We start from the raw sequence: 25,949 nt of genomic DNA, 5'->3' as shown, positions 1-25,949 counted from the left end.
AAAAAACAAAGGCTGGTCATTGAAAACAATTATGCATCACTTCAGAAACGGCAAGGATAAGAATGATCTACCTCGTTACTACACTATGAACAACAAGGAACAAAACGTGAGAAACTCAACGCATATCAGAGTAATTTTGGTCTCCATTTCAAGAGGTAAGGACTAATTGCTTGGCTGTGAATTATGTTCGTATAAGGCGGTGGGCGCGCCCAAATCTAGAGCGCTTGGACTGACGTATTTCAAAGCAAGATCTACCAGGCTGGGGAATTTTAAGAATGTCCACAAGATTGTGAGTCGCAAAGTTACACACTTTGTAACGTACTATCATGCTCGAGTGCAAAAAGAAACAATTGGTCGCAATTGGTATTTAATTCATGGAGACTATTGTTCCTAATGATTCAGCAGCTGAAATTCTAAATACCGACCTTTCTGCATTTAATTATGACATTCACAGAGAGCGCACACAATCTAGCATGGGTGAACAAGACACCGTTCTCGGGGTGCAATCAGGTCTGAAACATCACATTCGTACACAATTCAGCCAATTATAGCCATAGAAGATTGACTTCTTTCTCCTCTACTCATTGTCTTCCGTGAAGCAAGTGGTACATTTGGTCCTCTTGTGAAAAAGGAAATAATCCGACCTCCGAACGTATACATAATGGCTTCAAAATCAGATTAGGCCAGCGTATTGTTTTGATAAGTGATGCGATAACTGTGTCATTCCAGTGCTGTTGTCTGGGTCTCGATTCATTTTCACTTCGTCAACCGGATCTGTTCGTAATTCCAGATAAACACATATAGGTAACAACCATTCCTCCAGGCACGACGTCCCTTGTTCAACCTTTGGATGTATTATGTTTTCGCCGGTGAAAAAAGGTCCCTACACGTTTTTATGAGCGAGTTGTACTCGACAACAGTGGCACTGAACTTCACAGTCTGAACGCTATCATCAACCATCATGCAAAACTACATTTCCAGCTGAATGTGATGTTTTTGATGCTCGTGACAGTATTATCTACAATACGGAAAATACAAGTTGTTCAACATCCAACAGTGCAATCGCATCATTTATCCATCGCGCATACTGTCGCCTACATTTGTATTGAAGAGATTTCTACGTCTAGACACACAAGCATGTGTCATAATACGTACGTACAGCTAAATGAAATAAATAAGTAATAATCATCATTATGTTTTACCTGTGTTTCCTGTCCTATCACTATTACACCACTATCTATAAGGCTCACCTACGCATATAACTACTGCTATAGACAGCTAAAAGTGGTGCAGTAAGTATTGATTACACCTGACGTTTCCATCGCAATTAATTTTATTTCAATATCGGCGACACATATGAGGAATGTATCTTGTCAGAATGTTACTGTTTTGTTTATACTGAAATCAGTTTGTGATGCATTTGGTTTGTAATTTTGGTACATTATATACGGTGAGTTATCTCTGTATTTTGGAGAACTTGAGACGATCATTAGGGATGAAAACTAATTACCTGTTGTACTAAAAAGCTTTGGTGACACGTAATTGCAATAAAAATATATAAATACATTCTTGGATCACTGGACACAAGAAACATATTTTTTTGTGGGTATGTCGCAGCTCGTGGGCAAGATCGGATGCTTTCTGGACTGCCCCGACCCGCATACATGAAGAAGGTGTGTCACTGTTACCCTGGCCAGCACAATTTCCAGCCCTGTCACCCCCTGAAAATATCTGTCCACAGTTGTCGACAGCGTGACGTGCCATCACTCGCGAGCCACTTCGAGTGTGTGATTCTGCCGTACGATCGACTAACGTACCGTCTTCTGCAATCAAAGCTAACCCAGTTTTATATCCAGCCATGATATAGCCATTGCTGTAGCGTGTACGCCTTCCTGATATTCTTAGGTACTTAGACAGTATAGTGGAAGCGTGTGAATAGTATAGCGCACGCTAATCCGGAGAGCGACATCACCTTCAGGGAGATACGTCTGAGTATCGACTTAGCAGAAGCTTTAGAGAACCTAGGTATCATGGATTAACTTTGACAGTCAACATAGAAACACTGTCACTCATGGGTAGATGATAGTTGCAGACATTTTGAGAACCAACTGTAACGCTTCCACAGTACTTTGTGTAATGCTGCATTATTGTTGGGTGTATACTCGCAGGAATGTTCTATGCTCCAGAATGAGATTTTCACTCTGCAGCGGAGTGTGCACTGTTATGAAACTTCCTGACATATTAAAACTGTGTGCCATACCAAGACTCGAACTCGGGACCTTTGCCCTTCGTGGGCAAGTGTTCTGCTATCTGAGCTACCCAAGCACGACTCATGCCCCGTCTTCATAGCTTTTCATTTGCCAGTACCTCGTCTCCTACCTTCCAAACTTCACACAAGCTCTCCTGTGAACCTTGTAGAACTAGCACTCCTGGAAGAAATGATATAGTACTTGCCCGCGAAAGGCAAAGGTCCCGAGTTCGAGTCTCGGTCAGGCGCACAGTTTTAATCTGCCAGGAAGTTTCATGTTCTATCCTGTTTTTGTTGTAGGTTTATGCCACGCTCGCCAACTCCCCAAGCACATCCAATTTTTAAACTATGTGTTAGTAGAAACTTAGAATACAATAATAATATGTTTTCAGACTCAATGACACTAATTTAAAACGAAAATACCGGTTGCAGCCGTCCTCGGACATCCTAAAATGATGAAATACATGGACGGGCAACACCCGCAACACAACACGTTAACATGCCTGAAATCGTGTAGGCAACTCTTTGCCATTCAGAACAGCTCTCACCCGCCCCGAAAAAGATAAACAGAGATTCAGCATGGCTTTCAAGGGAATTTGTACCATTCTTCCAGCAAAATAATCGTAGGTTGATGTACCGATAATGGATTGATGATAGCAATTACTCACCCTTCCCTTCAAAGTAGACCATAAACGCTCGATAAATCCGGTGACTGACGTGACCAGGGAAGATGCGACGTTTCATGTTCGTGCTCACAAAACCAGTTATGGAGGACGAGAGCAAACACCCTAACATGGGTTGGACCTGATCAGCCAAAATGGCTGTATGACCCTTGGCAGTAATGCAATCTTTCAGAGCAACCATGGTGCCAATGGATAATCACCATACTGCTGCCAAAATCATCATCGCAAGCCGTTATGTTTCGCTGTTGGGACGTGAACTCGATCAGAAGCTGCAAACAGTGAGAAACAAATCTCGTTCGACCAAATAGATTTCTTCCCTTGCTCCATAGCCCAGGTTTTATAGTCACGTTACCAAATTATCCTGTTGTGGATATTTGTATTAGTGGTGAGTGGTTTTGCAATTGAAAAGTGTAAATAGAATAACTTTACTATGATCGGCAAAATACTGAAATAGAAAAGAAAAATTTCAAGCAAAATCTAATCATAAATGTGACGAAAGGATCGCTTCCCTGCTGCTGCTGCGGCGGCGGCGGCTATATCTGTCTGGTGGATACTGCTCTAAAATTATAATTGCTGCTGACCTATTGGCGAGCAAGATATCCATGTTATTGCACCTCGCGGGCCGCATTTTGAGGCAATTCGCCTCATAGAATATTACTACTAACCTTATATTTTCAAGTCATTAGCAAAGCCAATCAAGCTATCAGCTGAAGGATTCGTGAAGTGGCGGCAGTGCTGAGCTTACCTTGTTCACGTGGTCCCTGAGGACGTTCGAGTAGACCATGGCCATGGCCTCGAGCGCCATGAAGGTGATGAAGCCGGTGATCCACGGCACCACCAGACCCGCGTTCTCCTGCCACAGGCATGCGAAAACATCATAGTTACTCTCACACTCCACTTTCACTATTAGAAGGACTTTCTGAACACGACGCTGGTTGTCTACGAGCGCTTCTGTAAGCCACCTTGGACTAAAACATTGAAAAAGCTCAAGTATATTAGTCGTTAATAGCGTAAGGGACTCCAGAGCACAGGATTAATATACTTATGAATGCTGAAGCACTCAGGTGTCGAAACACTTAAGTGCTACATCACCTTTGTTGGCTAATTCGGGAAACTGAGTAACTGGACTCTTACAAATTCGTCCGATACAAATGAGACATATAGGCCGTGGACTCGATTTTCCGCATCAGTTGCTATGTTATACCCATGGTAGCGATATATCAATAATCCCCCGACTGCCCCTTATTTTAAAAGTTGAGCTCAGTTTCAAAGCCCAACAACTTTACAAATGAGTTAACGTGTTAAATACACTCCTGGAAATTGAAATAAGAACACCGTGAATTCATTGTCCCAGGAAGGGGAAACTTTATTGACACATTCCTGGGGTCATATACATCACATGATCACACTGACAGAACCACAGGCACATAGACACAGGCAACAGAGCATGCACAATGTCGGCACTAGTACAGTGTATATCCACCTTTCGCAGCAATGCAGGCTGCTATTCTCCCATGGAGACGATCGTAGAGATGCTGGATGTAGTCCTGTGGAACGGCTTGCCATGCCATTTCCACCTGGCGCCTCAGTTGGACCAGCGTTCGTGCTGGACGTGCAGACCGCGTGAGACGACGCTTCATCCAGTCCCAAACATGCTCAATGGGGGACAGATCCGGAGATCTTGCTGGCCAGGGTAGTTGACTTACACCTTCTAGAGCACGTTGGGTGGCACGGGATACATGCGGACGTGCATTGTCCTGTTGGAACAGCAAGTTCCCTTGCCGGTCTAGGAATGGTAGAACGATGGGGTCGATGACGGTTTGGATGTACCGTGCACTATTCAGTGTCCCCTCGACGATCACCAGTGGTGTACGGCCAGTGTAGGAGATCGCTCCCCACACCATGATGCCGGGTGTTGGCCCTGTGTGCCTCGGCCGAATGCAGTCCTGATTGTGGCGCTCACCTGCACGGCGCCAAACACGCATACGACCATCATTGGCACCAAGGCAGAAGCGACTCTCATCGCTGAAGACGACACGTCTCCATTCGTCCCTCCATTCACGCCTGTCGCGACACCACTGGAGGCGGGCTGCACGATGTTGGGGCGTGAGCGGAAGACGGCCTAACGGTGTGCGGGACCGTAGCCCAGCTTCATGGAGACGGTTGCGAATGGTCCTCGCCGATACCCCAGGAGCAACAGTGTCCCTAATTTGCTGGGAAGTGGCGGTGCGGTCCCCTACGGCACTGCGTAGGATCCTACGGTCTTGGCGTGCATCCGTGCGTCGCTGCGGTCCGGTCCCAGGTCGACGGGCACGTGCACCTTCCGCCGACCACTGGCGACAACATCGATGTACTGTGGAGACCTCACGCCCCACGTGTTCAGCAATTCAGCGGTACGTCCACCCGGCCTCCCGCATGCCCACTATACGCCCTCGCTCAAAGTCCGTCAACTGCAAATACGGTTCACGTCCACGCTATCGCGGCATGCTACCAGTGTTAAAGACTGCGATGGAGCCCCGTATGCCACGGCAATCTGGCTGACACTGACGGCGGCGGTGCACAAATGCTCCGCAGCTAGCGCCATTCGACGGCCAACACCGCGGTTCCTGGTGTGTCCGCTGTGTCGTGCGTGTGATCATTGCTTGTACAGCCCTCTCGCAGTGTCCGGAGCAAGTATGGTGGGTCTGACACACCGGTGTCAATGTGTTCTTTTTTCCATTTCCAGGAGTGTATTTGACGACTGTGAAATCTTCATTTTCATACGGAAAACCCTAATTATGCTGGTTTTCGGATAATTAAGTCACGAATGATTAATGAAAATGTCGAAATCGAAACTGGGGCCTAAAGAATGCTGGAAGAAGCAAAGTGCTCTATTTTATCAAACACTAGATAATTTGCACGGTGTTATAAGAAAACTAATTTCTCATGTAGTGCGATGTTTATCACGTCACATCTCGTCGACTATGTGTCGCACAATAATATAATTTTGCAATACATTCAGTGCTACTTGCAGATACTGTTTGCAAGACGTGTTGCGAATAGAATTAATGGTAAAATAGTAATAAATTAGAACGTAATGACTGATTCAGATGTTTTTTGTGTCAGCATCGAAAATATAGTAAGCGATAAAACTTTTTCCTTTCATTACATAGTGAAACTATCAGCAAGAAACACTTACGAAATGGTTTGAAATTAAGTTTGTTGGAAATTGCTAAGTGCTCTAATTTCTCAAATAGTGAGTGAACCTATAGTGTGGGTAATTTGCGCCCAGAGATCTCTGCTGCCTCAGCACATGCACACAGTTATAACTTTAATAGTTGACTTTTGTGTTACACTTTTACGTAAGACTACATTACTTAAGGAGTAGATTGCGAGAGCATTCTATATTTTCTTGTCGCTATAGTTGTGTAAAATACTGAAAATAAAATTTTTGTTGACCTTGGAAACTGTTACATAAGTATTGGGACAACAACGGCATCATTCCCAAGTACCGTTATCCAAGATTTCTTCGATGACGTCATCCAAGATGGAGGGGATGACGTATTTCAAGATTACGGATTTTGGAGGGAACTTTGAAATTTGACAGGAAAGTGCCACGCCCCATTCGCATAAAAAAATTGCGCGAATTTCAAATTCCAACATGATAATGCGTTACACCTAGGAAAATGGCGGAAAAAAGGACTTGCCTTTATTAATTAATCAGTTTCAAGCATGTCTGTTCGCCACGGTGTCTGGACTCCAACTGGCTTAGTTCATATCGTCGCCACCAGAGAGCGCACTGTGACGTCAGATCAGACACCAGTACCGTTATTCAAGCTGGCTGCATCCAGTATATCCACCACGTGGCTTGGTACACAGAGGATGCTGTCGTGACGCCAGCTTATCACGCGAGTACCGTTATTCAATATTGCTCTGACATCTAGAACACGCCACGCCGTCCGACATTTCGCGAGCACGTTGGGGCTGTTGACAGCTGCCACGTCGTCTGATAGCTAGCGAGCACATGGGACTGCCCCGTCGCCCAGCCGTCGAACGGGCCCGTGCTAATAGCGTGGTGTGGTCCTGCCTGCTGTGGCAGCGTAACTGTACATCACCGTTTGACCCCACAACCTCAAGCCCGCATCTTTATACTCGAGCCTTACATAGTCTTCTGTAAATATGCTAACTAAAGCAACACCCACGTCGTGCATCTAACCTATCAATTACCTGAGTACTTAATTCCATTTCAATTTTAATCACATTCAATAATTCAATTTACAAATTCAATATTGAATGATCAAACGAGAAGTTTCACATTTGCCGACGCTGCCGAGTTTGAATTCTGGCAGTAAAGAAAGGTCACTTGCACTTTGCCACTAACCTAAGAAAATTGTTGCAAACGAAGCTCACCACCAGTCACTTAGGCTTCCAGGGCGCAACCTCTTCGTAAGTCGTGTGAAGCTAGCACCCCTTTTTCGAGAAATATACATTTTTTTCACAGTTTTTGTTAGATGTGCCATAGTTCTAGAGTTCTTTGCAGAGAATTTCAATAGTTCTGTAGAATGTAACGAAGATAAACAACAATACTCGAAAAAATTTTCGTATCGAAAACATTGTTTGTCAATTTCCGCATAATGTAAATAAGTACAAGAGTTCTGAGCACAGTTTTGAGTTCTATACAAGTAAAATTTTTTTGTGCAGCTAATAGTTTACGAGATAATTGCAATTTCAGGAGAAAATCTATTCACTTACTGTGAAGTTGGCACCCTTTTTTTCAGAAATTAATATTTTTTTCAGAGTTCTTGATAGATATGCCATAGTTCTAGAGTTATTTGTACGAAATTTGAATAGTTTTGCAGAATTTAGCGAAGAAAACAACAATCCTCGAATAAATTATCGAATCGAAAACATCCTTGCCAATTTTCGCAAAAAGTAGATTCGTATAACAGTTCTGAGGACAGTTCAGAACACCAAGAGTACTATCGAAAATCCAAATACAATTTTTGGTGCAGTTAATAGTTTGTGAGATAATTGCAATTTAAGGAGAAAATCTTTCACTTACTGCGAGGTTGGCACCCTTTTCTTCAGAAATGTGTATTTCCTTCAGAGTTCTCGATAGATATGCTGTAGTTCTAGAGTTCTTTGTACAAAATTTGAATAGTTTTGCCGAATATAGCGATGAAAACAACATTGTATAACGTAGCTGATTCAGGAACCCTTTCCTTCTGATACAATTCTTACTGTAGCCACAATAAATCACTTGTGCATAGATTCCAACCGTATTGATCATTACAAAAATATAACGACCAGCGGCGCACATTTCTTGCAGCGTTGTACAAAGCATTCAGCTTATCCGCTGTGAAAATACCACACTTAACGCTATTGTAAAATTGACGATGGATGGCTTCCGTTTATCTACAGTGTCAGCATCTATCGAATTATCTTCATGCAAACGTGATGCCAGGATCACAGGCTTCCCCTTTTGAGGTATGGAGGAAACTAGAGTTCAGTTTTGTGGAAGCTAAAAAAGTAACTGTGGGCAGCCCTCCTTTTACTGATAGCAAACTCTAGAGAAATCTCGCGCTTGTTTTTCTTCATCGTGTCAACAAAAGAAAAATTCTTCCTTCATAGTTCTATTATCATTCCAATACTAGTAAACCAGTTGTCCGTTTTCACATTTCGACCTGACTGATATATAGGTTTACACAGTCACACAACAACATCAAAATGTTTATTGCTCGGTTGGTAAATCATTCTCGTTGCAACATAGCGTACATTTCCAAATTGTACAGGTAAAATACTTAAGAATCCACAAAAGCATAGATTTTAAATCTATACTTGTTCGTTTTGATAGGTACATATTGACGAAAACTGCAGCTTCCACAGAATCCTTCCAACTTCTTGTCTACTGTACCATTTTCTCCGAGGGTATAAGATTTCTGGTAGTTGCGTACAAACACAGTAAATTATTCCCGAATTGCTGTTAGCTTGTCTAATTGTCTCCTTTCATCACGAATAGCGCGACTGTAAAATCTAAGGAACTCCACAATAAATTTGAAACGTTTTCTGTTCATTTGCGAGATGAAATTTTTCAATGACGTCCCCATCGGTTCCACACAGATTTTCCGGGCTTCATCTGTTACTTTTTTTTAACAACAATTAAAAACAAGAGACTGATGAAGGCTTTCAATTCAAGAACATCTATTGATTTTACCCCCCCCCCCCCTCTAACGCTGAAATGAAGCTTTGGCGCTCTCAAAATGCTGATTGGAATACAAAACTACAATAGACAAATATCGTCATCTATGAGGCAATTACAGCATCACAAAGGCTGCTTTGGCAGCGCCTATTGGTCCAGGTAAATTTCAAATAATATTAACCTCTTCGAACAATATGTATTTGATTTATTCAACATGATCTAGTACATCCCACTTAAAATAATAAAATTCGTATAAAATAACGCAACCAGACGCAGTGTATTAATTTGATATTTGACATTCAGACAGCGGACTCTGACGATTAAACAGTTCAAACAGAATTTAAGTGCATTTTACATTTTGGATTAGCTTTGTACTGCTTACTACGTTGATAAACAAATAAATTAATTGCTGAAATGAAATACGAAAGGGAACAGCGGATAAAAACGAGCAATCGGCTCATATCTCATCAAAAGAGCATTAGCGTCGATACTGAATCATACAACAATGAAAGACATACAGAGAAAGGAAGCTATAACGAGAAGGCGCCAGTGCTGCCAATTGTTGACAAGCAATTTACAGAATCACACAACAATGAAAAGCATACGGAAAGGGAAGCCATACTGCAAATTGTTGAAAAGTAATTTACAGAAAATTTCGACATGTATCAATCTGAACAGCTGCGCCCGATGGAAGGACAATAAAAACTATGATACGTCCCTGAGACCTCTCAAGACCAAACAATAATAAACAAAGCACAGCAACAATGCAAAAGTGGTTAGCAACAGCTGCACTTTTTGGGTGGCGAGCGCCGCGTCGTGTGAAGGCGCCCGCCAACGCTGCATTTCGCTCCTTATTCTGAAGTGCAGACTTTCAAACTTTTCAGACGATAGTAATCACGTGAAAAGAAGAAAACTTCGTGGCACGAGAAGACAACAGGTAGCTGCAAATTTGGTTGATAACAGGATGCCTGCAGCTCTTTGGCGAAATGATGAAGCGAAAGATATGTCTTTCGGAGACATGATTCCTCCAAATTTACCAAATGCTGATGTCTCGACAAAGGCTAAAGAAGAGGAAAGGTTCAAATGGCTCTGAGCACTATGGGACTTAACTTCTAAGGTCATCAGTCCCCTAGAACTTAGAACTACGTAAACCTAACTAAACTAAGGACATCACACACATCCATGCCCGAGGCAGGATTCGAACCTGCGACCGTAGCGGTCGCGCGGTTCCAGACTGTAGCGCCTAGAACCGCTCGGCCACATAGGCTGGCAAGAGGAAAGGGGCGAACGATTTGGTATAACAACTAGTAAGCCTGTTGAAAACCTGCAAATCGCAAAACATACAACCCATCGGGACGAAATTCATGCAATCGGATTGGACCCATTCTTCTGTATATATTGGCTGAAAGATCAAAGTCAGTTGCACAAATATTGAGTTGAAATAAGTGGTTCGTGTAATGTTAAAACAACGGCTGATTCCTCAAACTGGGGGGCTATCAAGTACTGGGTCCCACAGGGTTCGGTCATAGGTCCTTTACTGTTCTTGATATACATTAATGACTTACCATTCCACATTGATGAAATGCAAAGTTAGTTCTTTTTGCTGATGATACAAGTATAGTACTAACATCCAAAAACCAAGAAGTAAGAGATGTAATTATAAATTATGTTTTTCGTAAAATTATTAAGTGGTTTCAGCAAACGGACTCTCTTTAAATTTTGATAAAACACAGTATATACAGTTCCGTACAGTGAACGGCACAACTCCAGTAATAAATATAGACTTTGAACAGAAGTCTGTAGCTAAGGTAGAATTTTTAAAATTTTTAGGTGTGTCCATTGATGAGAGGTTAAACTGGAAGCAACACACTGATGGTCTGCTGAAACGTTTGAGTTCATCTACGTATGCTATTAGGGTTATTGCAAATTTTTGTGATAAGAATCAAAGTAAATTCGCTTAATATGCCTACTTTCATTCACTGCTTTCGTATGGCATCATATTCTGGAGTAATTCATCGTTGAGTAGAAAAGTATTCATTGCTCAAAAACGTGTAATCAGAATAATTGCTGGAGCCCACCCACAGTCATCCTGCAGACATCTATTTAATGATCTAGGGATCCTCACAGTAACCTCACAGTATATATATTCACTTATGAAATTTGTTGTTAATAATCCAACCCAGTTCAAAAGTAATAGCAGTGTGCATAGCTATAACACCAGGAGAAAGGATGATCCTCACTATGCAGGGTTAAATCTGACTTTGGCACAGAAAGGGGTAAATTATGCTGCCACAAAAGTCTTTGGTCACTTGCCAAACAGCATCGAAAGCCTGACAGATAGCCAACTAACATTTAAAAATAAATTTAAAAAATTTCTAAATGACAACTCCTTCTACTCATTGGCTGAATTTTTAGATATAAATTAAGGTGAAAAAAATACTTAAACATTAGTGTCATGCAATATTTTGATTAATGTAATATCTTGTACAGATATCTTTTATCAACCTGACTCATTCCACATCATTACGAAATGTCGTATTCATGATTCATGGAACAAGTATTAATCTAATCTAATCTAATCTATTCTCATCAAATCAATACCAGTGTATACGATTCAGTAGATGCTACAGGTGGCGTTGCATTTCGAGTTATTTCACGATTTGGGGATCTGTCAAACAGGTCTGACTGTGTGGAAATTATGTCAAAGTACATATACCTGTATCAGTACATGTGCATCCGTGAAGTAAACGTCACTAGTAAAGATCCAAATATCGTCAATCGATCATCAATCAGTTGCCCAACTTATCAGATGATTTCCTCTAGGCATGACTATCATTCTTGTCATTTTTCTCTATGGAAATCGTCAGAACTGGAGCTCCCAGACTAAAAATCATGGTAACTGATTTTGGTAAGGCTTTGTTGGTTGCCACGTCTAGAGCAATAGCCAATTGCTCGGACTTAACAGAATATTTGAATAGGTGTTATAGTCATATTGTTTCGCATGAAAGAGTAATTCTATCCTCGTGTTGTTTGAGAATAGATTTAAACCATTTTATGATCAGGATTTCGAGGTGGAAATGCTCCTCACGAGGTAAATCACAAGTCAAACAACTTTATCTTCGAGTTTTGGCCCATATTTACATGATGACAGATTTTCGTGATATTGAAAGTGCTTTGCGCTCACTTTTGGATGTTGCGGTGAGTGAACATTTTGGTGTTGATGAGTGCAGTCAAGAATATTCATCAATGGAACATCAGCGCCACCTTGATAACATTACCAGAGATGGTCCACGTCATTCATATATTGACGAAAAGAAAGATGATGACGAGAAAACTGATGATGTTGAAAACAATGAATGATGACGAGAAAACTGATGATGTTGAAAACAATGAATGATGACGAGAAAACTGATGATGTTGAAAACAATGATGAGTGTCTTTTGGAATCAATTTTGAACTCTAAGGAATCTACTGCAAATGCATGTTGATAGGGCAAAACGTATCTACAATGAAGCTGAAGTCATCGCGAATCAGACTAAGGATGACAATCTCTTTGATGTGAGTCCGTACAACATTCCTAATGCTGCAGCGATGCTGAAAGAGCTGATGTAGTATATACCACTGTGGACAGCTGTGATGTATCCTTCTTTACATATTCCTTTATCTATTCGTTCGTCAGCAGTGACTGAAGGACAATTTTCAAAATTAAAGACAATAGGCTTTGACAAGCTGCGTTTACGAGTAGACAAATTCAGTGGCTGCGTGAGGAAACAAACTGTTAGCGCCGCTTACGATGGATAAACAAGATTCAAAGCAAGCTGTGAAGCACAAACCAACTGAAGCATCATTGCCTTACCATGAAGAAGAAAACTGGATAGGAAAAAATAAGAAGCTGAAGATAACAAACCCCAATACTCGATAATTCTGAGAGCACACTGAACAATATCTTACGAAGTGAGACCCAACACGAAGATGGCAATGAGACAGAGTTAAACAAAGTTTTTAATAGTTTTGAATACAGATTTTCTCCTACTTCGAGTTCACTTGTTATGGATGCGGAGAACAACAGTCAAGAGTAATAGTGTGTGTTTTCAGCGCTCTTCAGATAATAATTTACTACCGAATTTGGACTCTAAAGAGATATTTCATTCCACAAAAGACTATCGAGAATAATACTTCACCAGGGTTCTCACTGAAATTTAATCCTGTGGTTCGAAAACAGAAGAAAACCTAGAGCCCTGTAACAATAAAATGGAGAAGAGTGCAATGCTGAAAAAGTTTCAAAATGAAATCATTGTCACATCGAGCATGCAAACTAAGACCAGGAATAACTACTTGGATGATTGCCCAAACTGGAATTCGACTAAGAAATTCATAAACATTAATTTGCCACGTTTCCCAAAAGGGTTCTCAAGCAAATTCAAATCTGCTATCTACAACTTGAAGGGAACGTGCGGTTTCGATTCTTTGATGATGTTATTCATGCAAGCAATACCACTCAGTGATGATTTCAAAAGTACCATTCAAATGGTGAGCCAACCATTTTTGGATCAGGCTTTTGATATTTTATATGTGATACCGTTCCTAAAAAAAGGAGTAATCTCTCGAAAAATATTGTCTCTGAATGCAAAATCGAATGTTGGGGAATTATACGAGACAATATTAAAAGATTTTCCGATTTGCAACAAAAATATATCGTGTCTGACGTGCCTAAATTCACGCTATGTGGAACTACATTATATTTCCTTTGATACCTATGTGCTTTACAGACTTGGTTATAATTTCATGCAAGAGGGCTGTAGGTGCAACAAATGGAGGTATAAAGACTATCATAAAATGCAAGAAATGTAAAGGAGAAGCAGTCGAAGAAAAGAAATTCGGATGCTACCTGATGGATACTAGTATAACAACTTGTCTAGTAACTGAAAATCAGTTTCCTCCGAATCAAAGGAAGAAATGTGTGTTGCAAACGATTACGAAAGAAATCGTAGTCAACAATCAAGAGTACACTCTCGTTTGTGCCATTCATTATAATAGCTCAATCAAACACTACACGGCCTATATCTTCGATGGAACCTACTGGAAGCAGTACGATGACTTGTATAAAGATGTACAGAGACTTTCCAAAGAAACGATAATTTCTCCACACCTGTTCATGTATGGCAAGACAGGCAAATTTTCAAATGGCAGCTACATGACAGACGAGACGAAACAAGTAGTTCCTGCATAGGAACTTTGCTTTATAAGGTAAGCAATTGCTAAAAGTTGATATCTAAATATTAAAAATACAGTTCTTATGTTAATTCTTAGTATCTTTGTTTCTGGAACCACAGCCCTCCTGTTTTAGTTACTAGAATAAGAGCATTTTATGCCCTAAATTTCACGTGTATATTTTTTGTACTTATTTTTCTTACTTGTTTCACACCTCATAAATTCTACGCTTATTTATTACTGAATTCCCTGCATATGTATTTCCTTCTGGGTTTTAGTGTATCCTGAAGAAGAGCTATTAAGGGGACCAGTACATCACGGCCTGTAGTTTTGACTGGTACTTTGAAATTTAATAATGCAAGACTGTCAATAGATTCAGGAATGAAACTTTTATCAAAGAATTGGTATATTGAGAGCTCCAGGTGAAAAAAACTGTAAATCTGTGGAATACATTGTGCAGTGAATATTGATGTTTTTCTTACATACTGAATAACCTGTAACGGTTATTTTAGGTTCAATGTACTTACACGCCATTCCAAATAAAAGATAAAAAACAAATTTTATTCTTTGAATTATTACCTTCTTGAAACAGCAAACTAGTAATATTTACCAGTTTCATGTTTTGATTATTTTAAAAAATGTATTTTAAGAGACAGTTTTTTCTCCAAATAATTTGAGAACATAATATGACATACTGCAGCTTAAAATAGTTAATCCATTGTTGAATAATCTGGTTCAGTGTGTAGGCAAGCACTATATTATTATTCATCCATAGCTTTGTTTATGTAGCTTTAATAGTGGATGAGATACCGGTAACAGTATCTCTGTATGCAATCGCGTTGATTACAGAAAATTGAAACTAAAGATTTGTATGTCATTTTCTTCTCAATGACGACATTGCAAACCATTCCTGCTCCATAATCTTGTTGATACCTTTCGCGTACTTCTCATTTTCTTTAGTTTTACTTCTTTTCTTTGTTATTCTGGCCTCCTTTTTCATGCTTTCAGCAGCTTTTACAGTTTATGTGACACATTGCCTGTCCGCCCATACCAGCACAATTTTCATGTTGTTCCTAGTTTTGAAGCCTGTTCTGCTCATTGTTTTTAATCTTTACTCCATCAGGCCGGCCGGAGTGGCCGGGCGGTTCTAGGCGCTTAAGTATGGAACCTCGCGACCGCTCCGGTCGCAGGTTCGACTCCTGCGTAGGGCATGGATGAGTGTGATATCCTTAGGTTAGTTAGGTTTAAGTAGTTCTAAGGTCTAGAGGACTGATGACCTCAGAAGTTAAGTCTCATAGTGCTCAGAGCCATTTCAACCATTTTTACTCCACCATTGAAATATATTGCAACTGTTGAAACGCATTCTGATTTGGTTTTATGCCATGTAAACATTTTTCCTGCACATACGACAGTCGACAGGTTCTTCAAAGATATTACATAAACCAGGTTCTACGGAAACTGCGGCACCAAATTAAACAAAATGACATTTAAGCAAGAGAATGACGAAGTATTGTACATGAAGTGTATATTTTTAGTATCAGGAAGAACCAGAAGAATTTTATTGCGTAAAACAGTAACTGTTTTGAGCTCTCATGACATCCAGGACCCACTAACAGCTAAAAATATGCCCAGGACCCTCATGGATGAAAGTTAGGTGGCAACATCACCAGACGCTAGGATACGTAAAAACATGTGCTGTGTGTAACGAATAAATTTGAAATTGCTATCGTTAATATTGTTGCAAACATTTGTTCTAGTTAGATAGGAAGTGTGGAAGTTTGATGAGTTACACCACAGCGAGAGTCAAAAGTCTTTACAATGTATAGAAATGTAAGTATATTTAAATGAATATATTGTACAAACGAACTAAGTAGTATGTATAAATCCTAATTCAGTACATGACTGATAGAGGTGTTATTATGTTGAGGGGATACAGTATTAACGTTAATAAGGAATTCGAAATTTGAAAAGAAGAACCTCGTTTATTTGGTCCTCACTAATCCGGATTTCCGGTTTATCCGGACTCATATTTTGTGTCCCTTGGTATTTTTCTCTTTTTTTCTTATAACACGAACATATGTAGTCGGTGAGGTACATAGGCTGCTTATCACTAGGCCGGTAATTTAGTATAGTACTGAGTGATTAAGGAGCTCAGAGCGTGTGAATGACATTGTTTCTCAAGTATTGTACGTTAATATAATGGTGTATTGGCGCCCAACAAGTAAGTTGCATAGTAACCACGCGAACAGCACTCCACCACAGCTCGTTAAACCTCTGGTGCGCTTCTCGACAGGTGTGACATCATCTCGTTAGTGGCGCGTGTGCATGTATCTGCTCTCTCAGCCATCTGATTGTTTTGCACTGACGAGCCTTCTCTCTTTGAATCATCTAAGCTTGCACATCCCACGCTTCCACCTACAGTTACTACAGTCAGTCTTAAGAAGGTGTACTGGAATTTGTACAGTGCTGAACATTTAGACTTTTTTTTATCTAGTAGAATATATATCCGGATTTTCTGTTACCCGGATTACTTCCGGTCCCACCTAGTCCCGATAAAAGAGCTTCTTGTGTACTGCACTGCACATTGTAAAATTGTTTATGTCTCACATAATTACAAAATAGAAGTGAGAATTTACGATCCGTCCTCATAGCTGTACTTCCAGCAGTACCCCATCTCCTGCGTTCCCAGCCGGCCGGAGTGGCCGTGCGGTTGTAGGCGCTACAGTCTGGAACCGCGAGACCGCTACGGTCGCAGGTTCGAATCCTGCCTCGGGCATGGATGTGTGTGATGTCGTTAGCTTAGTTAGGTTTAAGTAGTTCTAAGTTCCAGGGGACTGATAACCTTAGAAGTTGAGTCCCATAGTACTCAGAGCCATTTGAACCATTTTTGAACCTGCGTTCCCAATTTCGCAGATATTCCTTCGTCACAACCTGGGGTTGGAGACCCGGTCCGGCACACAGTTTTTATCTGTCAGTAAGTTTCACATCGGCGCACACCCACTGTAGAGTGAACACACAATCTATTTCATAATCTATTGCCACCATAAAAATGTTGTGAGGGTTTTTAAAAGAACTCTTTCAGTGCTATCCAGAATTGTCAGCAAAAGGGTTGTGCCAATTTATTATAATGTAGACCAAGTGGGTCTCTTGTAAATGATATTTTCTCATTAACAGTTATCCCCACAAAAAATGTTATTACAGTTTTCGGAAGAACTCTTAGGGTCCTATTAAGAAATGCCATCAGACCTTTTGTACGAATTTATTACTTTTACAAGACAAAAGTGAGTCTCACATTAATTATCTCATATAATGTCATCGTCACAAAAAATGTTGTTACAGTTCTTGGTAGAACTCTATGGGTGCTATTCAGAACTGTCATCAGACCTATTCTACGAATTTTGTTTTCGTAGAGAAAGTGAGTATCAGATTAAAACAATCATCGTATAAACTATTATCGCCACAAAAATGTTCTTATCATTTTCAATACAACTCTTCCGGTGCTATCCAGAACTGCCAACAGAACTGTTATAATAATTTATTTTTTCCAAACTGACAAATAATTTTTTACTATACCAAAATTTTGCCGAGTTATTCTGCAGAACTATTCGTGTTTTCAGCACGGAAATCTAGAACTATGGCATATATATCAAGAACTATGAAAAAATGTATATTTCTAGTAAAATGGGTGCAAACTTCACGGGAAATGCTCATAAGCATTCCTTATTAAATGCGGTTACTACGTAAACAATTACCTGCACAGAATATGTAACTAGTATTTTCGATAGAAGTCTATCCAGAGCTGCCATCAGAACGTACGAATAGACATAATTTTTTTGCAAAGTAAGTGAGCCCCACCATTAATCAATTATCTTACAAACTATTATAACCACAAAAAATGTTATTATGATTATCGATAGAAGTCTTGGGGTGTTATCTAGAACTGTTCATCACAACTGTATACGAATTAATTTTTTTCTGTGGAGACAGTGGGTCTAACATCAAAGCAGTTACCGTATAAACTATCAACGCCACAAAAAGATGTTATTAGGATTTTCGGTAGAGCTCTTGGTGTTCTGTTCAGAACTGTTGTACGAATTTACTTTTTGCGAAAATTGACAAAGAATGTTTTCGAAACGAAAATTTTTTCGAGCATTGTTGTTTTCTTCGCTAAATTCTGCAGGACTATTCAAATTTTGTACAAAGAACTCTAGAACTATGGCATTTCTATCAAGAACTCTGAGAAAATTATATATTTCTGAAAAAAAGTGTGCCAACTTCACAGTAAGTGAAGAGGTTTCTTCCTTAAATTGCAATAATCTCGTAACCTATTAGCTGCACAAATAACTGTTAGTAGGATATGCGATAGAATTATTGGGGTTCTGTTCAGAATTCTCCTCAGAACTGTTGTACGAATTTCCTTTTTGCGAAAATTAACAAAGAATGTTTGCTAGACGAAAATGTTTTTGAATATTGTTGTTTTCTTCGTTAAATTCGGCAGAACTATTCAAATTTTGTACAAAGAACTCTAGAACTATGGCATATCTATCAAGAACTCTGAAAAAATTACACATTTCTGAAAAAAGGGTGCCAACTTCACAGTAAACTGCAATTATCTCGCAAACTATTAGCTGCACAAAAAGTGTTACTTGGATTTTCGATAGAACTCTTGGAGCTCTGTTCAGAACTGTGCTCAGAACTCTTGTACTTATTTACATGTTGCGGAAATTGACAAAGAATGTTTTCGATACGAAAATTTTTTCGAGGATTGTTGTTTTCTTCGTTAAATTCTGCAGAACTATTCAAATTTTGTACAAAGAACTCTAGAACTATGGCACATCTATCAAGAACTATGAAAAAAATGTACATTTTTCGTAAAACGGGTGCTAACTTCACACGACTCTCTTCGTACGGGTTGGTAATAAAAGGATTCAACCCGCACTAGGCTGTTGGAGAGACGAAGTAATGTACTTTCCTTATTTGGGAGCAGTTTATTTTGGGTTGCAGTATATGTATCACAGAACACACGCTCAGACATGCCCCACATCATAGAGACCTGCGAACTACTACTACATAACTCATCTGTATCGCTCTACACACACGCTTGCAAATAGTAAACCGTCAAAAATAACACATTGCACAACCTACAGACATGCGAACAACTTGTAAATAATGCAAAGCATTTACGTCCAGTTCGGCAAAAAACTCGTAAATTGTCAAAATAATAATCCATCTAAAAGACTCTGCTTGCTAATCGTCAACAGTCGAAATCATACACCAGCCTTTATATAAAGAATTAGAGGCTGCACCACCACCAAGTGTATTCGCCACTGAGTCCATAGCCAACTGACTTAGTTCATATCCATGCCACTAGCAGACGCTGTAGTGACGTAACGTTATGACGCAAGTACCTAATCTAAGATGGCGCTACCTAGCGGTTTCACCACGAGCTCCAGACCCCAACTGTCTTACAAGGAAACCTCCCCATCGCACCCCCGTCAGATTTAGTTATAAGTTGGCACATTGGATAGGCCTTGAAAAACTGAACACAGATCAATCGAGAAAACAGGGAGAAGTTGTGTGGAACCATGAAATAAATAAGCAAAATTATACAAAATGAGTAGCCCATGTGCAAGATAAGCAACCTCAACGATGGTGTGATCTCAGGAGCGCCGTGGTCCCGTAGTTAGCTGAGCAGCTCAGAAACGAGAGGTCCTTGGTTCAAGTCTTCCCTCGAGTTAAAAGTTTAATTTTTTATTTTTAGACAATTATTATCTGTCCATCTTTTATGTTTTCATCACTTTTTTGGGAGTGATTATCACATCCAAAGGACAACCAAACTCGGGCAAGGTAGAACAATCTTTTAACACATTCGCCAAGTGTACAAGTAAGGTGGGTCGACAACATATTCCTGTCATATGACGCACATGCCGTCACCAGTGTCGTATAGACTATATCAGACGTGTTTTCCTGTAGAGGAATCGGTTGTCCTATGACCATGCGATCAAATGTTTTCGTGTCCCATTGGAGGGGCACGTCCTTTCGTCTACTAATCGCACGGTTTTGCGGTGCGGTCGCAAAACACAGACACTAAACTTATCACAGTGAACACTGACGTCAATGAAAGAACGGACAGATCATAACTTTGCCAAAATAAACAAAGTAAACTTTCCACTCGAGGGAAGACTTGAACCAAGGACCCATCGTTCCACAGCTCCTCACGCTAACCGCAGGGCCACGGCGCTCCTCAGCTGACAGTCTGCTTGATGTTGCCTATCTTGCACATGGACTACTCAGTTTGTATATTTTGCTTATTTTTTTATAGTTCCACACAATTTTTCCTGTTTTCTCGATTGATCTGTGTTCAGTTTCTGAAGGCCTATCCACTGTGCCAACTTATAACTAAATCTGACAGGGGTGCGATGGGGAGGTTCCCTTGTTAGTATATTTCGTTGCCGCCAGATCACGCCTCCGTGACACCAACTGATGACGCAAGTACAGTTATCCACGATGGCTGGAAACAGTGTCTTCTCCACGAAGTCTAATACTCAGTACCACCAGCAGAGGACGCTGTCGTCCTTTTCGTGACATAAACCAAGATAGCGAGGGAAAATGGTGGGAAAACGACTCAGCATGCTCTGGGCTGCTGCGGAGAGCAAGGGTGGAGTGCACTCTATCTATTTCCAAACAACTTATTTACGATAGAGTATTTTTATCACACTGATACAAAAGATCCACACAGATGTGCCTGGGGCCATGTTGCACAGCGCACAGACACGCAACCAACTCGTAATTACAGTACACAATAGCAAACTGCTTTTAATAATTCTTCAAACTGATGTGTAGACACGCTCAGTACTCGTGAACTGTCCAAATAGCGCATAGCAGGGCCTACAGAGCAATGCACACAAGCACAGTCCACTGCACCCTGTTTAGTAGAGTACACAGGAGGTAGCGATAAGTGACGCATCAGTCAGATGTCAACCCCGCACAGCCACTGCTCAGCTTATGCAAGCATGAGGTGTTGGCACTCCCATTCATACGTAACACCTGACAAATTCCTATCCGCTAGATCCAGTGATGAAGCAATCACACGCACGGTCGACACAGCCGTCAGCTGTCAAAGCTCTCACAGACCTCCATTTAGGGTCGCGCGCTAGAACACTCACGAAGTGAGGCAGCGGTCCGTCACAGTTCGCGAGCCGGCGTCGTCCAACACCGGTGAAAGTTGCATGCCTCCATACAGTCACCATTATACAGTCCTAGCATTTCAAATCGGGTTCACGCCAGTCTCAAATTCGAGGCATCTCCATGTGCCACTTGTCTTCACCATTGAAGGCAGAACAGCACAGAGAATGTTGACACACGCGTTCAACTGCACGTACCCACCACAGCTTGACTGACACATTGCCATCTAAAACATTCTCAATGTTGTTCTTACGTCACATGGCTTTGTGAAAAAAAAATTTCAACCAACTCCATATCTCTGTAATCTTATATTGTCCCAGAAAGAGTTAACGCTTGCTTTCGTGTTCTCTCAGCTTGTATACGCCAAAATTCCTGCCCTAACATACTCTGTTTTCCAAAATATCGCCGAATCCAATCTTTCTCCCGGACATAACGTGATAGCATTCCTGCCCTCAACATATGCAAATATTCTCACCGCTCCTATATCCCACCACAATCAATCGAGCATTCTCTTTCTGGGGCTTTCTGTCGTTATTTTGCAAAGATTGCTAAATTGCACCAACAGTTCCCTCACTCTGTACACCCTGAACCTGTTCTTTCTTTCTACAGACGCTACACTCAGTGGTGATAAACTATTTTAAACTGATCACCATTTCGCACGAAAACTGAACATCACAAAGTTTTCTATACATCAAATACATACGATACTTGCAAGAATATTGGAGCGTCAAACAGATCTCCAACCAGGGAATATATCACCAAGTACTGTCTCGATCTAGTAAACATGCAATTCATATCCCCCAGCATACCAAATCATTCCCTTTACTTCAGCGAACCAAAGTCACTGTCTCAGAAGTGATGTGCTTTGACAGCTGACGGCTGTGTCGACCGTGCGTGTGATTGCTTCATCATTGGATCTAGCGGATAGGAATTTGTCAGGTGTTACGTATGAATGGGAGTGCCAACACCTCATGCTTGCATAAGCTGAGCAGTGGCTGTGCGGGGTTGACATCTGACTGATGCGTCACTTATCGCTACCTCCTGTGTACTCTACTAAACAGGGTGCAGTGGACTGTGCTTGTGTGCATTGCTCTGTAGGCCCTGCTATGCGCTATTTGGACAGTTCACGAGTACTGAGCGTGTCTACACATCAGTTTGAAGAATTATTAAAAGCAGTTTGCTATTGTGTACTGTAATTACGCGTTGGTTGCGTGTCTGTGGGCTGTGCAACATGACCCCAGGCACATCTTTGTGGATCTTTTGTATCAGTGTGATAGATATACTCTATAGTTAAATGGATTGTTTGAAAATAAATAGTGTACTCCGTCGTTACTCTCCGCAGCAGCCAAGAGCAGGCTGTGTCGTTTTCCCACCATTTTCCCTCACCATCTTGGTTTATGTCATGAAAAGGACGACAGCGTTCTCTGCTGGTGGTACTGGGCATTAGACCGTGTTGAGAATACGCTGTTTGCAGCCATCATGGATAACTGTACTTGCGTCATCAGCTGGTGTCACGGAGGCGTCATCTGGCAGCAACGAAATGCACTAAGACAGTTGGGGTCTGGAGCTCGTGGTAAACCCGCTAGGTGCCGCCATCTTAAATTAGGTACGTGCGTCATCACTTTACGTCACTACAGCGTCCGCTAGTGGCATGGATATGAACTAAGTCAGATGGCTATGGACTCAGTGGCGAATATAGTTGGTGGAGCTGCTGCCTCTAATACTTTAAATAAAGGCTGGTGTATGATTTCAACAGTTGACGATTAGCAAGCAGAGTCTTTTAGATGGATTATTATTTTGACAATTTACGTGTTTCTTGCCTATCTGGACGCAAATGCTTTGCATTATTTACACGTTGTTCTATGTCTGTAGGTTTTGCAGTGTGTTAATTTTGATGGTTTACAACCATCAAGAGTGTGTCTAGAGCGTTATAGATGAGATATGTAGTAGTACTTTGCAGGTCTGTATGATGTGGGGCATGTCTGAGCGTTAGTTCTGTGATAGATACACTACATGGCTAAATAAATTGCCCCCAAAATAAATAGAGTACATTCCTTCTTCTCTTCATCAGCCTAGTGCGAGCTGAGTCCTTTTACCAGCAACCCCTACGAAGGCTGTGCGCTTCGTTTGCAACAATTTTTTTCGGTTGGTGGTGAAAGCGCAAGTGACCTTTCCTTACTGCCAGAATTCAAACTCGGCGGCGGTTCCTAGCAAGAGGTGGCGCGCTGGACTTTGAAAAGTAGTTGAAACTAGGTAGTTGAAAGTATAGTGAACACCTTTTCATATCCATATGAAGTCGAATCTCGTGTCCAATAGGAGTGTAGCTTTCTAGTTGTGAGGGGGGTGGGGTTGCTAGGTCATGAATGAACACGACACTGATAGTGGGAAAATGTGGAACTTTTCATTTGATCGTTCAATATTGAAATTGTAAATTGAATTATTCAATATCATTAAAGTTGAAATGGAATTAAATACTTAGGTAATTGATAGGTTAGATGCACGATGTGGGTGTTGCTTTAGTTAGCATATTTACAGAAGACTACGCACGGCGCGAATATAAAGGTGGCGGCTTGAGATTGTGGGGTCAAACGGTGATGTACAGTTACGCTGCAGCAGCAGGCAGGACCACAGCGCGCTATTAGCGCGGGCCCGTCCGCCGGCTGCCGCGACGGAGCAGTCCCACGCGCTCGCTAGCTGTCAGACGACGTGGCAGCTGTCAACAGCCCCAACGTGCTCGCGAAATGTCGGACGGCGTGGCGTGTTCGGGATGTCAGAGCAATATTGAATAACGGTACTCGCGTGATAAGCTGGCGTCACGACAGCGTCCTCTGTGTACCATGCCACGTGGTGGATATACTGGGTGCAGCTAGCTTGAATGACGGTACTTGCGTCTTGATCTGACGTCACAGTGGCGCTCTCTGGTGGCGACGATATGAACTAAGTCAGTTGGAGTCCAGACCCCGAGGCGAACACACATGCTTGAAACTCGTTATATAATAAAGACAAGTCCTTTTTTGCCGCCATTTTTCTAGGAGTGACGCATTATCATGTTTGAATTCGAAATTCGCGCCATTTTTCTGGGAGAGGGGGCTCGTGACACTTTCCTGACAAAATTTAAATTTCCCGCCCAAATCCGCCATCCTGATTGACGTAATTGCCGCCATCTTGGATAACGGTACTTTGGAATTATGCCCCTGTTGTCCCAATACTTGCATAAGCAATATGAAAATGATACCTGGTGACGTGCTGACTGATTCATGCCTTTACTATCACCAATGTAAAAATGCTCCTATTGGAGAACAAAAATTGGTATATGTTCCTGTTTATTTAAAAGACTGACTGAAAAGTGGGTTACCAGCTCCCTTATTCCACCTTCCTCAGAACCTTTAAAAATTTTCTTAAAAATGTTAGCATGCATACAGTTTCGTCCCCTTTTTAACATGCAATTTACCTCTAATGCCCAGAATCTCTCCTAATTGTATCTTGCTCACACCTACTAGTCCATTGCTGCCACTATCTCTTTGTGTCTCTCTGACGTTGTCTCCTGTGTCCCAGCCACATAGTTCTCTCCTAATACTGCTGTCTCATCTCACCATCACTGTCTCCCTCTTGCTCTCTCTTACTGCTACTACCTCTTCCATTCCTTCCCACAGCTGCTCACTGTCTCTATTTCTCTCTTACTCCTTGTCATCTTCACTGACTCCGCCTCTAGTTATCACTGGCTCTCAACCATGTCCCCTTTCATCTTATCTTATTCTTCTGTCACTGGCATGGTCTCCATCATTCTTTTCCTAGAACGGTTCTGTTACTGTGAACTATGTTCCATAGCCGCAGTGTCCCTCTCTTTCCCTCACAATACCATTGTAATGCCTACTGCTTTCCATTATTTACTACTTTTCCGTCTCTTTCGCACTGCCATTATCTCTTTCTCTCACGCCGTAAACATTTGCACATATGTTCCCCATGTAGAATTCTCGGGATAATTTTTAAAAGGAAGGTAGAAAGAGGCAGCTGGTACCCAACTTTTCAACCAGAGACTTTCATAAAAACAGGAACATATTCGCATTTTTTGTGCTACAATAGGAGTACTTTTTCACTAATTCCCTTCTTTTCTATGGCAGCACAGCAATTCATTGATTTTAAACGATATGTATTGGTCAGTAAAATTGTAATAGTTTATGTACGTGAAATAGAAACAACACGAAGCTAGCTTTACACGTCAGACCGCATTTTACGCGGGAAAAAGTTTTTCGTGAGCTTCAGTACTACATAATGGGGTTCTCAGAACCCTAACAACGACAATGAGGACACTTTACTGCATATTTCTTGGAACGACGTCGCTTTATAAACTACATTTTCGTCTCACACTGGATTTTAGGGGTGTATTTTACTTGTAGGAGTAGGGTAATTTTGAACCTGCTTATCTCGGAAACGGATAAAGATC

The 25,949-nt window shown here is 41.2% G+C and overlaps 1 protein-coding gene across 1 annotated transcript in view; it reads right to left on the bottom strand.

Annotated features, from left to right (window-relative positions):
• Positions 1–25,949, bottom strand: part of LOC126198934 (uncharacterized) — a 1,245,788-nt gene that overhangs the window by 92,496 nt on the left and 1,127,343 nt on the right. The window contains exon 6 of the mRNA XM_049935572.1: positions 3,677–3,784. Within this exon, the coding sequence (XP_049791529.1) occupies positions 3,677–3,784 (108 nt within the window). The remainder of the gene's footprint in view (positions 1–3,676; positions 3,785–25,949) is intronic.

This window comes from Schistocerca nitens, chromosome 8 (genome assembly GCF_023898315.1).
Source record: "Schistocerca nitens isolate TAMUIC-IGC-003100 chromosome 8, iqSchNite1.1, whole genome shotgun sequence".
In the NCBI taxonomy this organism is placed as follows: domain Eukaryota; kingdom Metazoa; phylum Arthropoda; class Insecta; order Orthoptera; family Acrididae; genus Schistocerca; species Schistocerca nitens.
The sequence above is the reverse complement of the archived record's forward strand: the minus strand, read 5'-3'. Positions and strand labels throughout refer to the sequence as shown.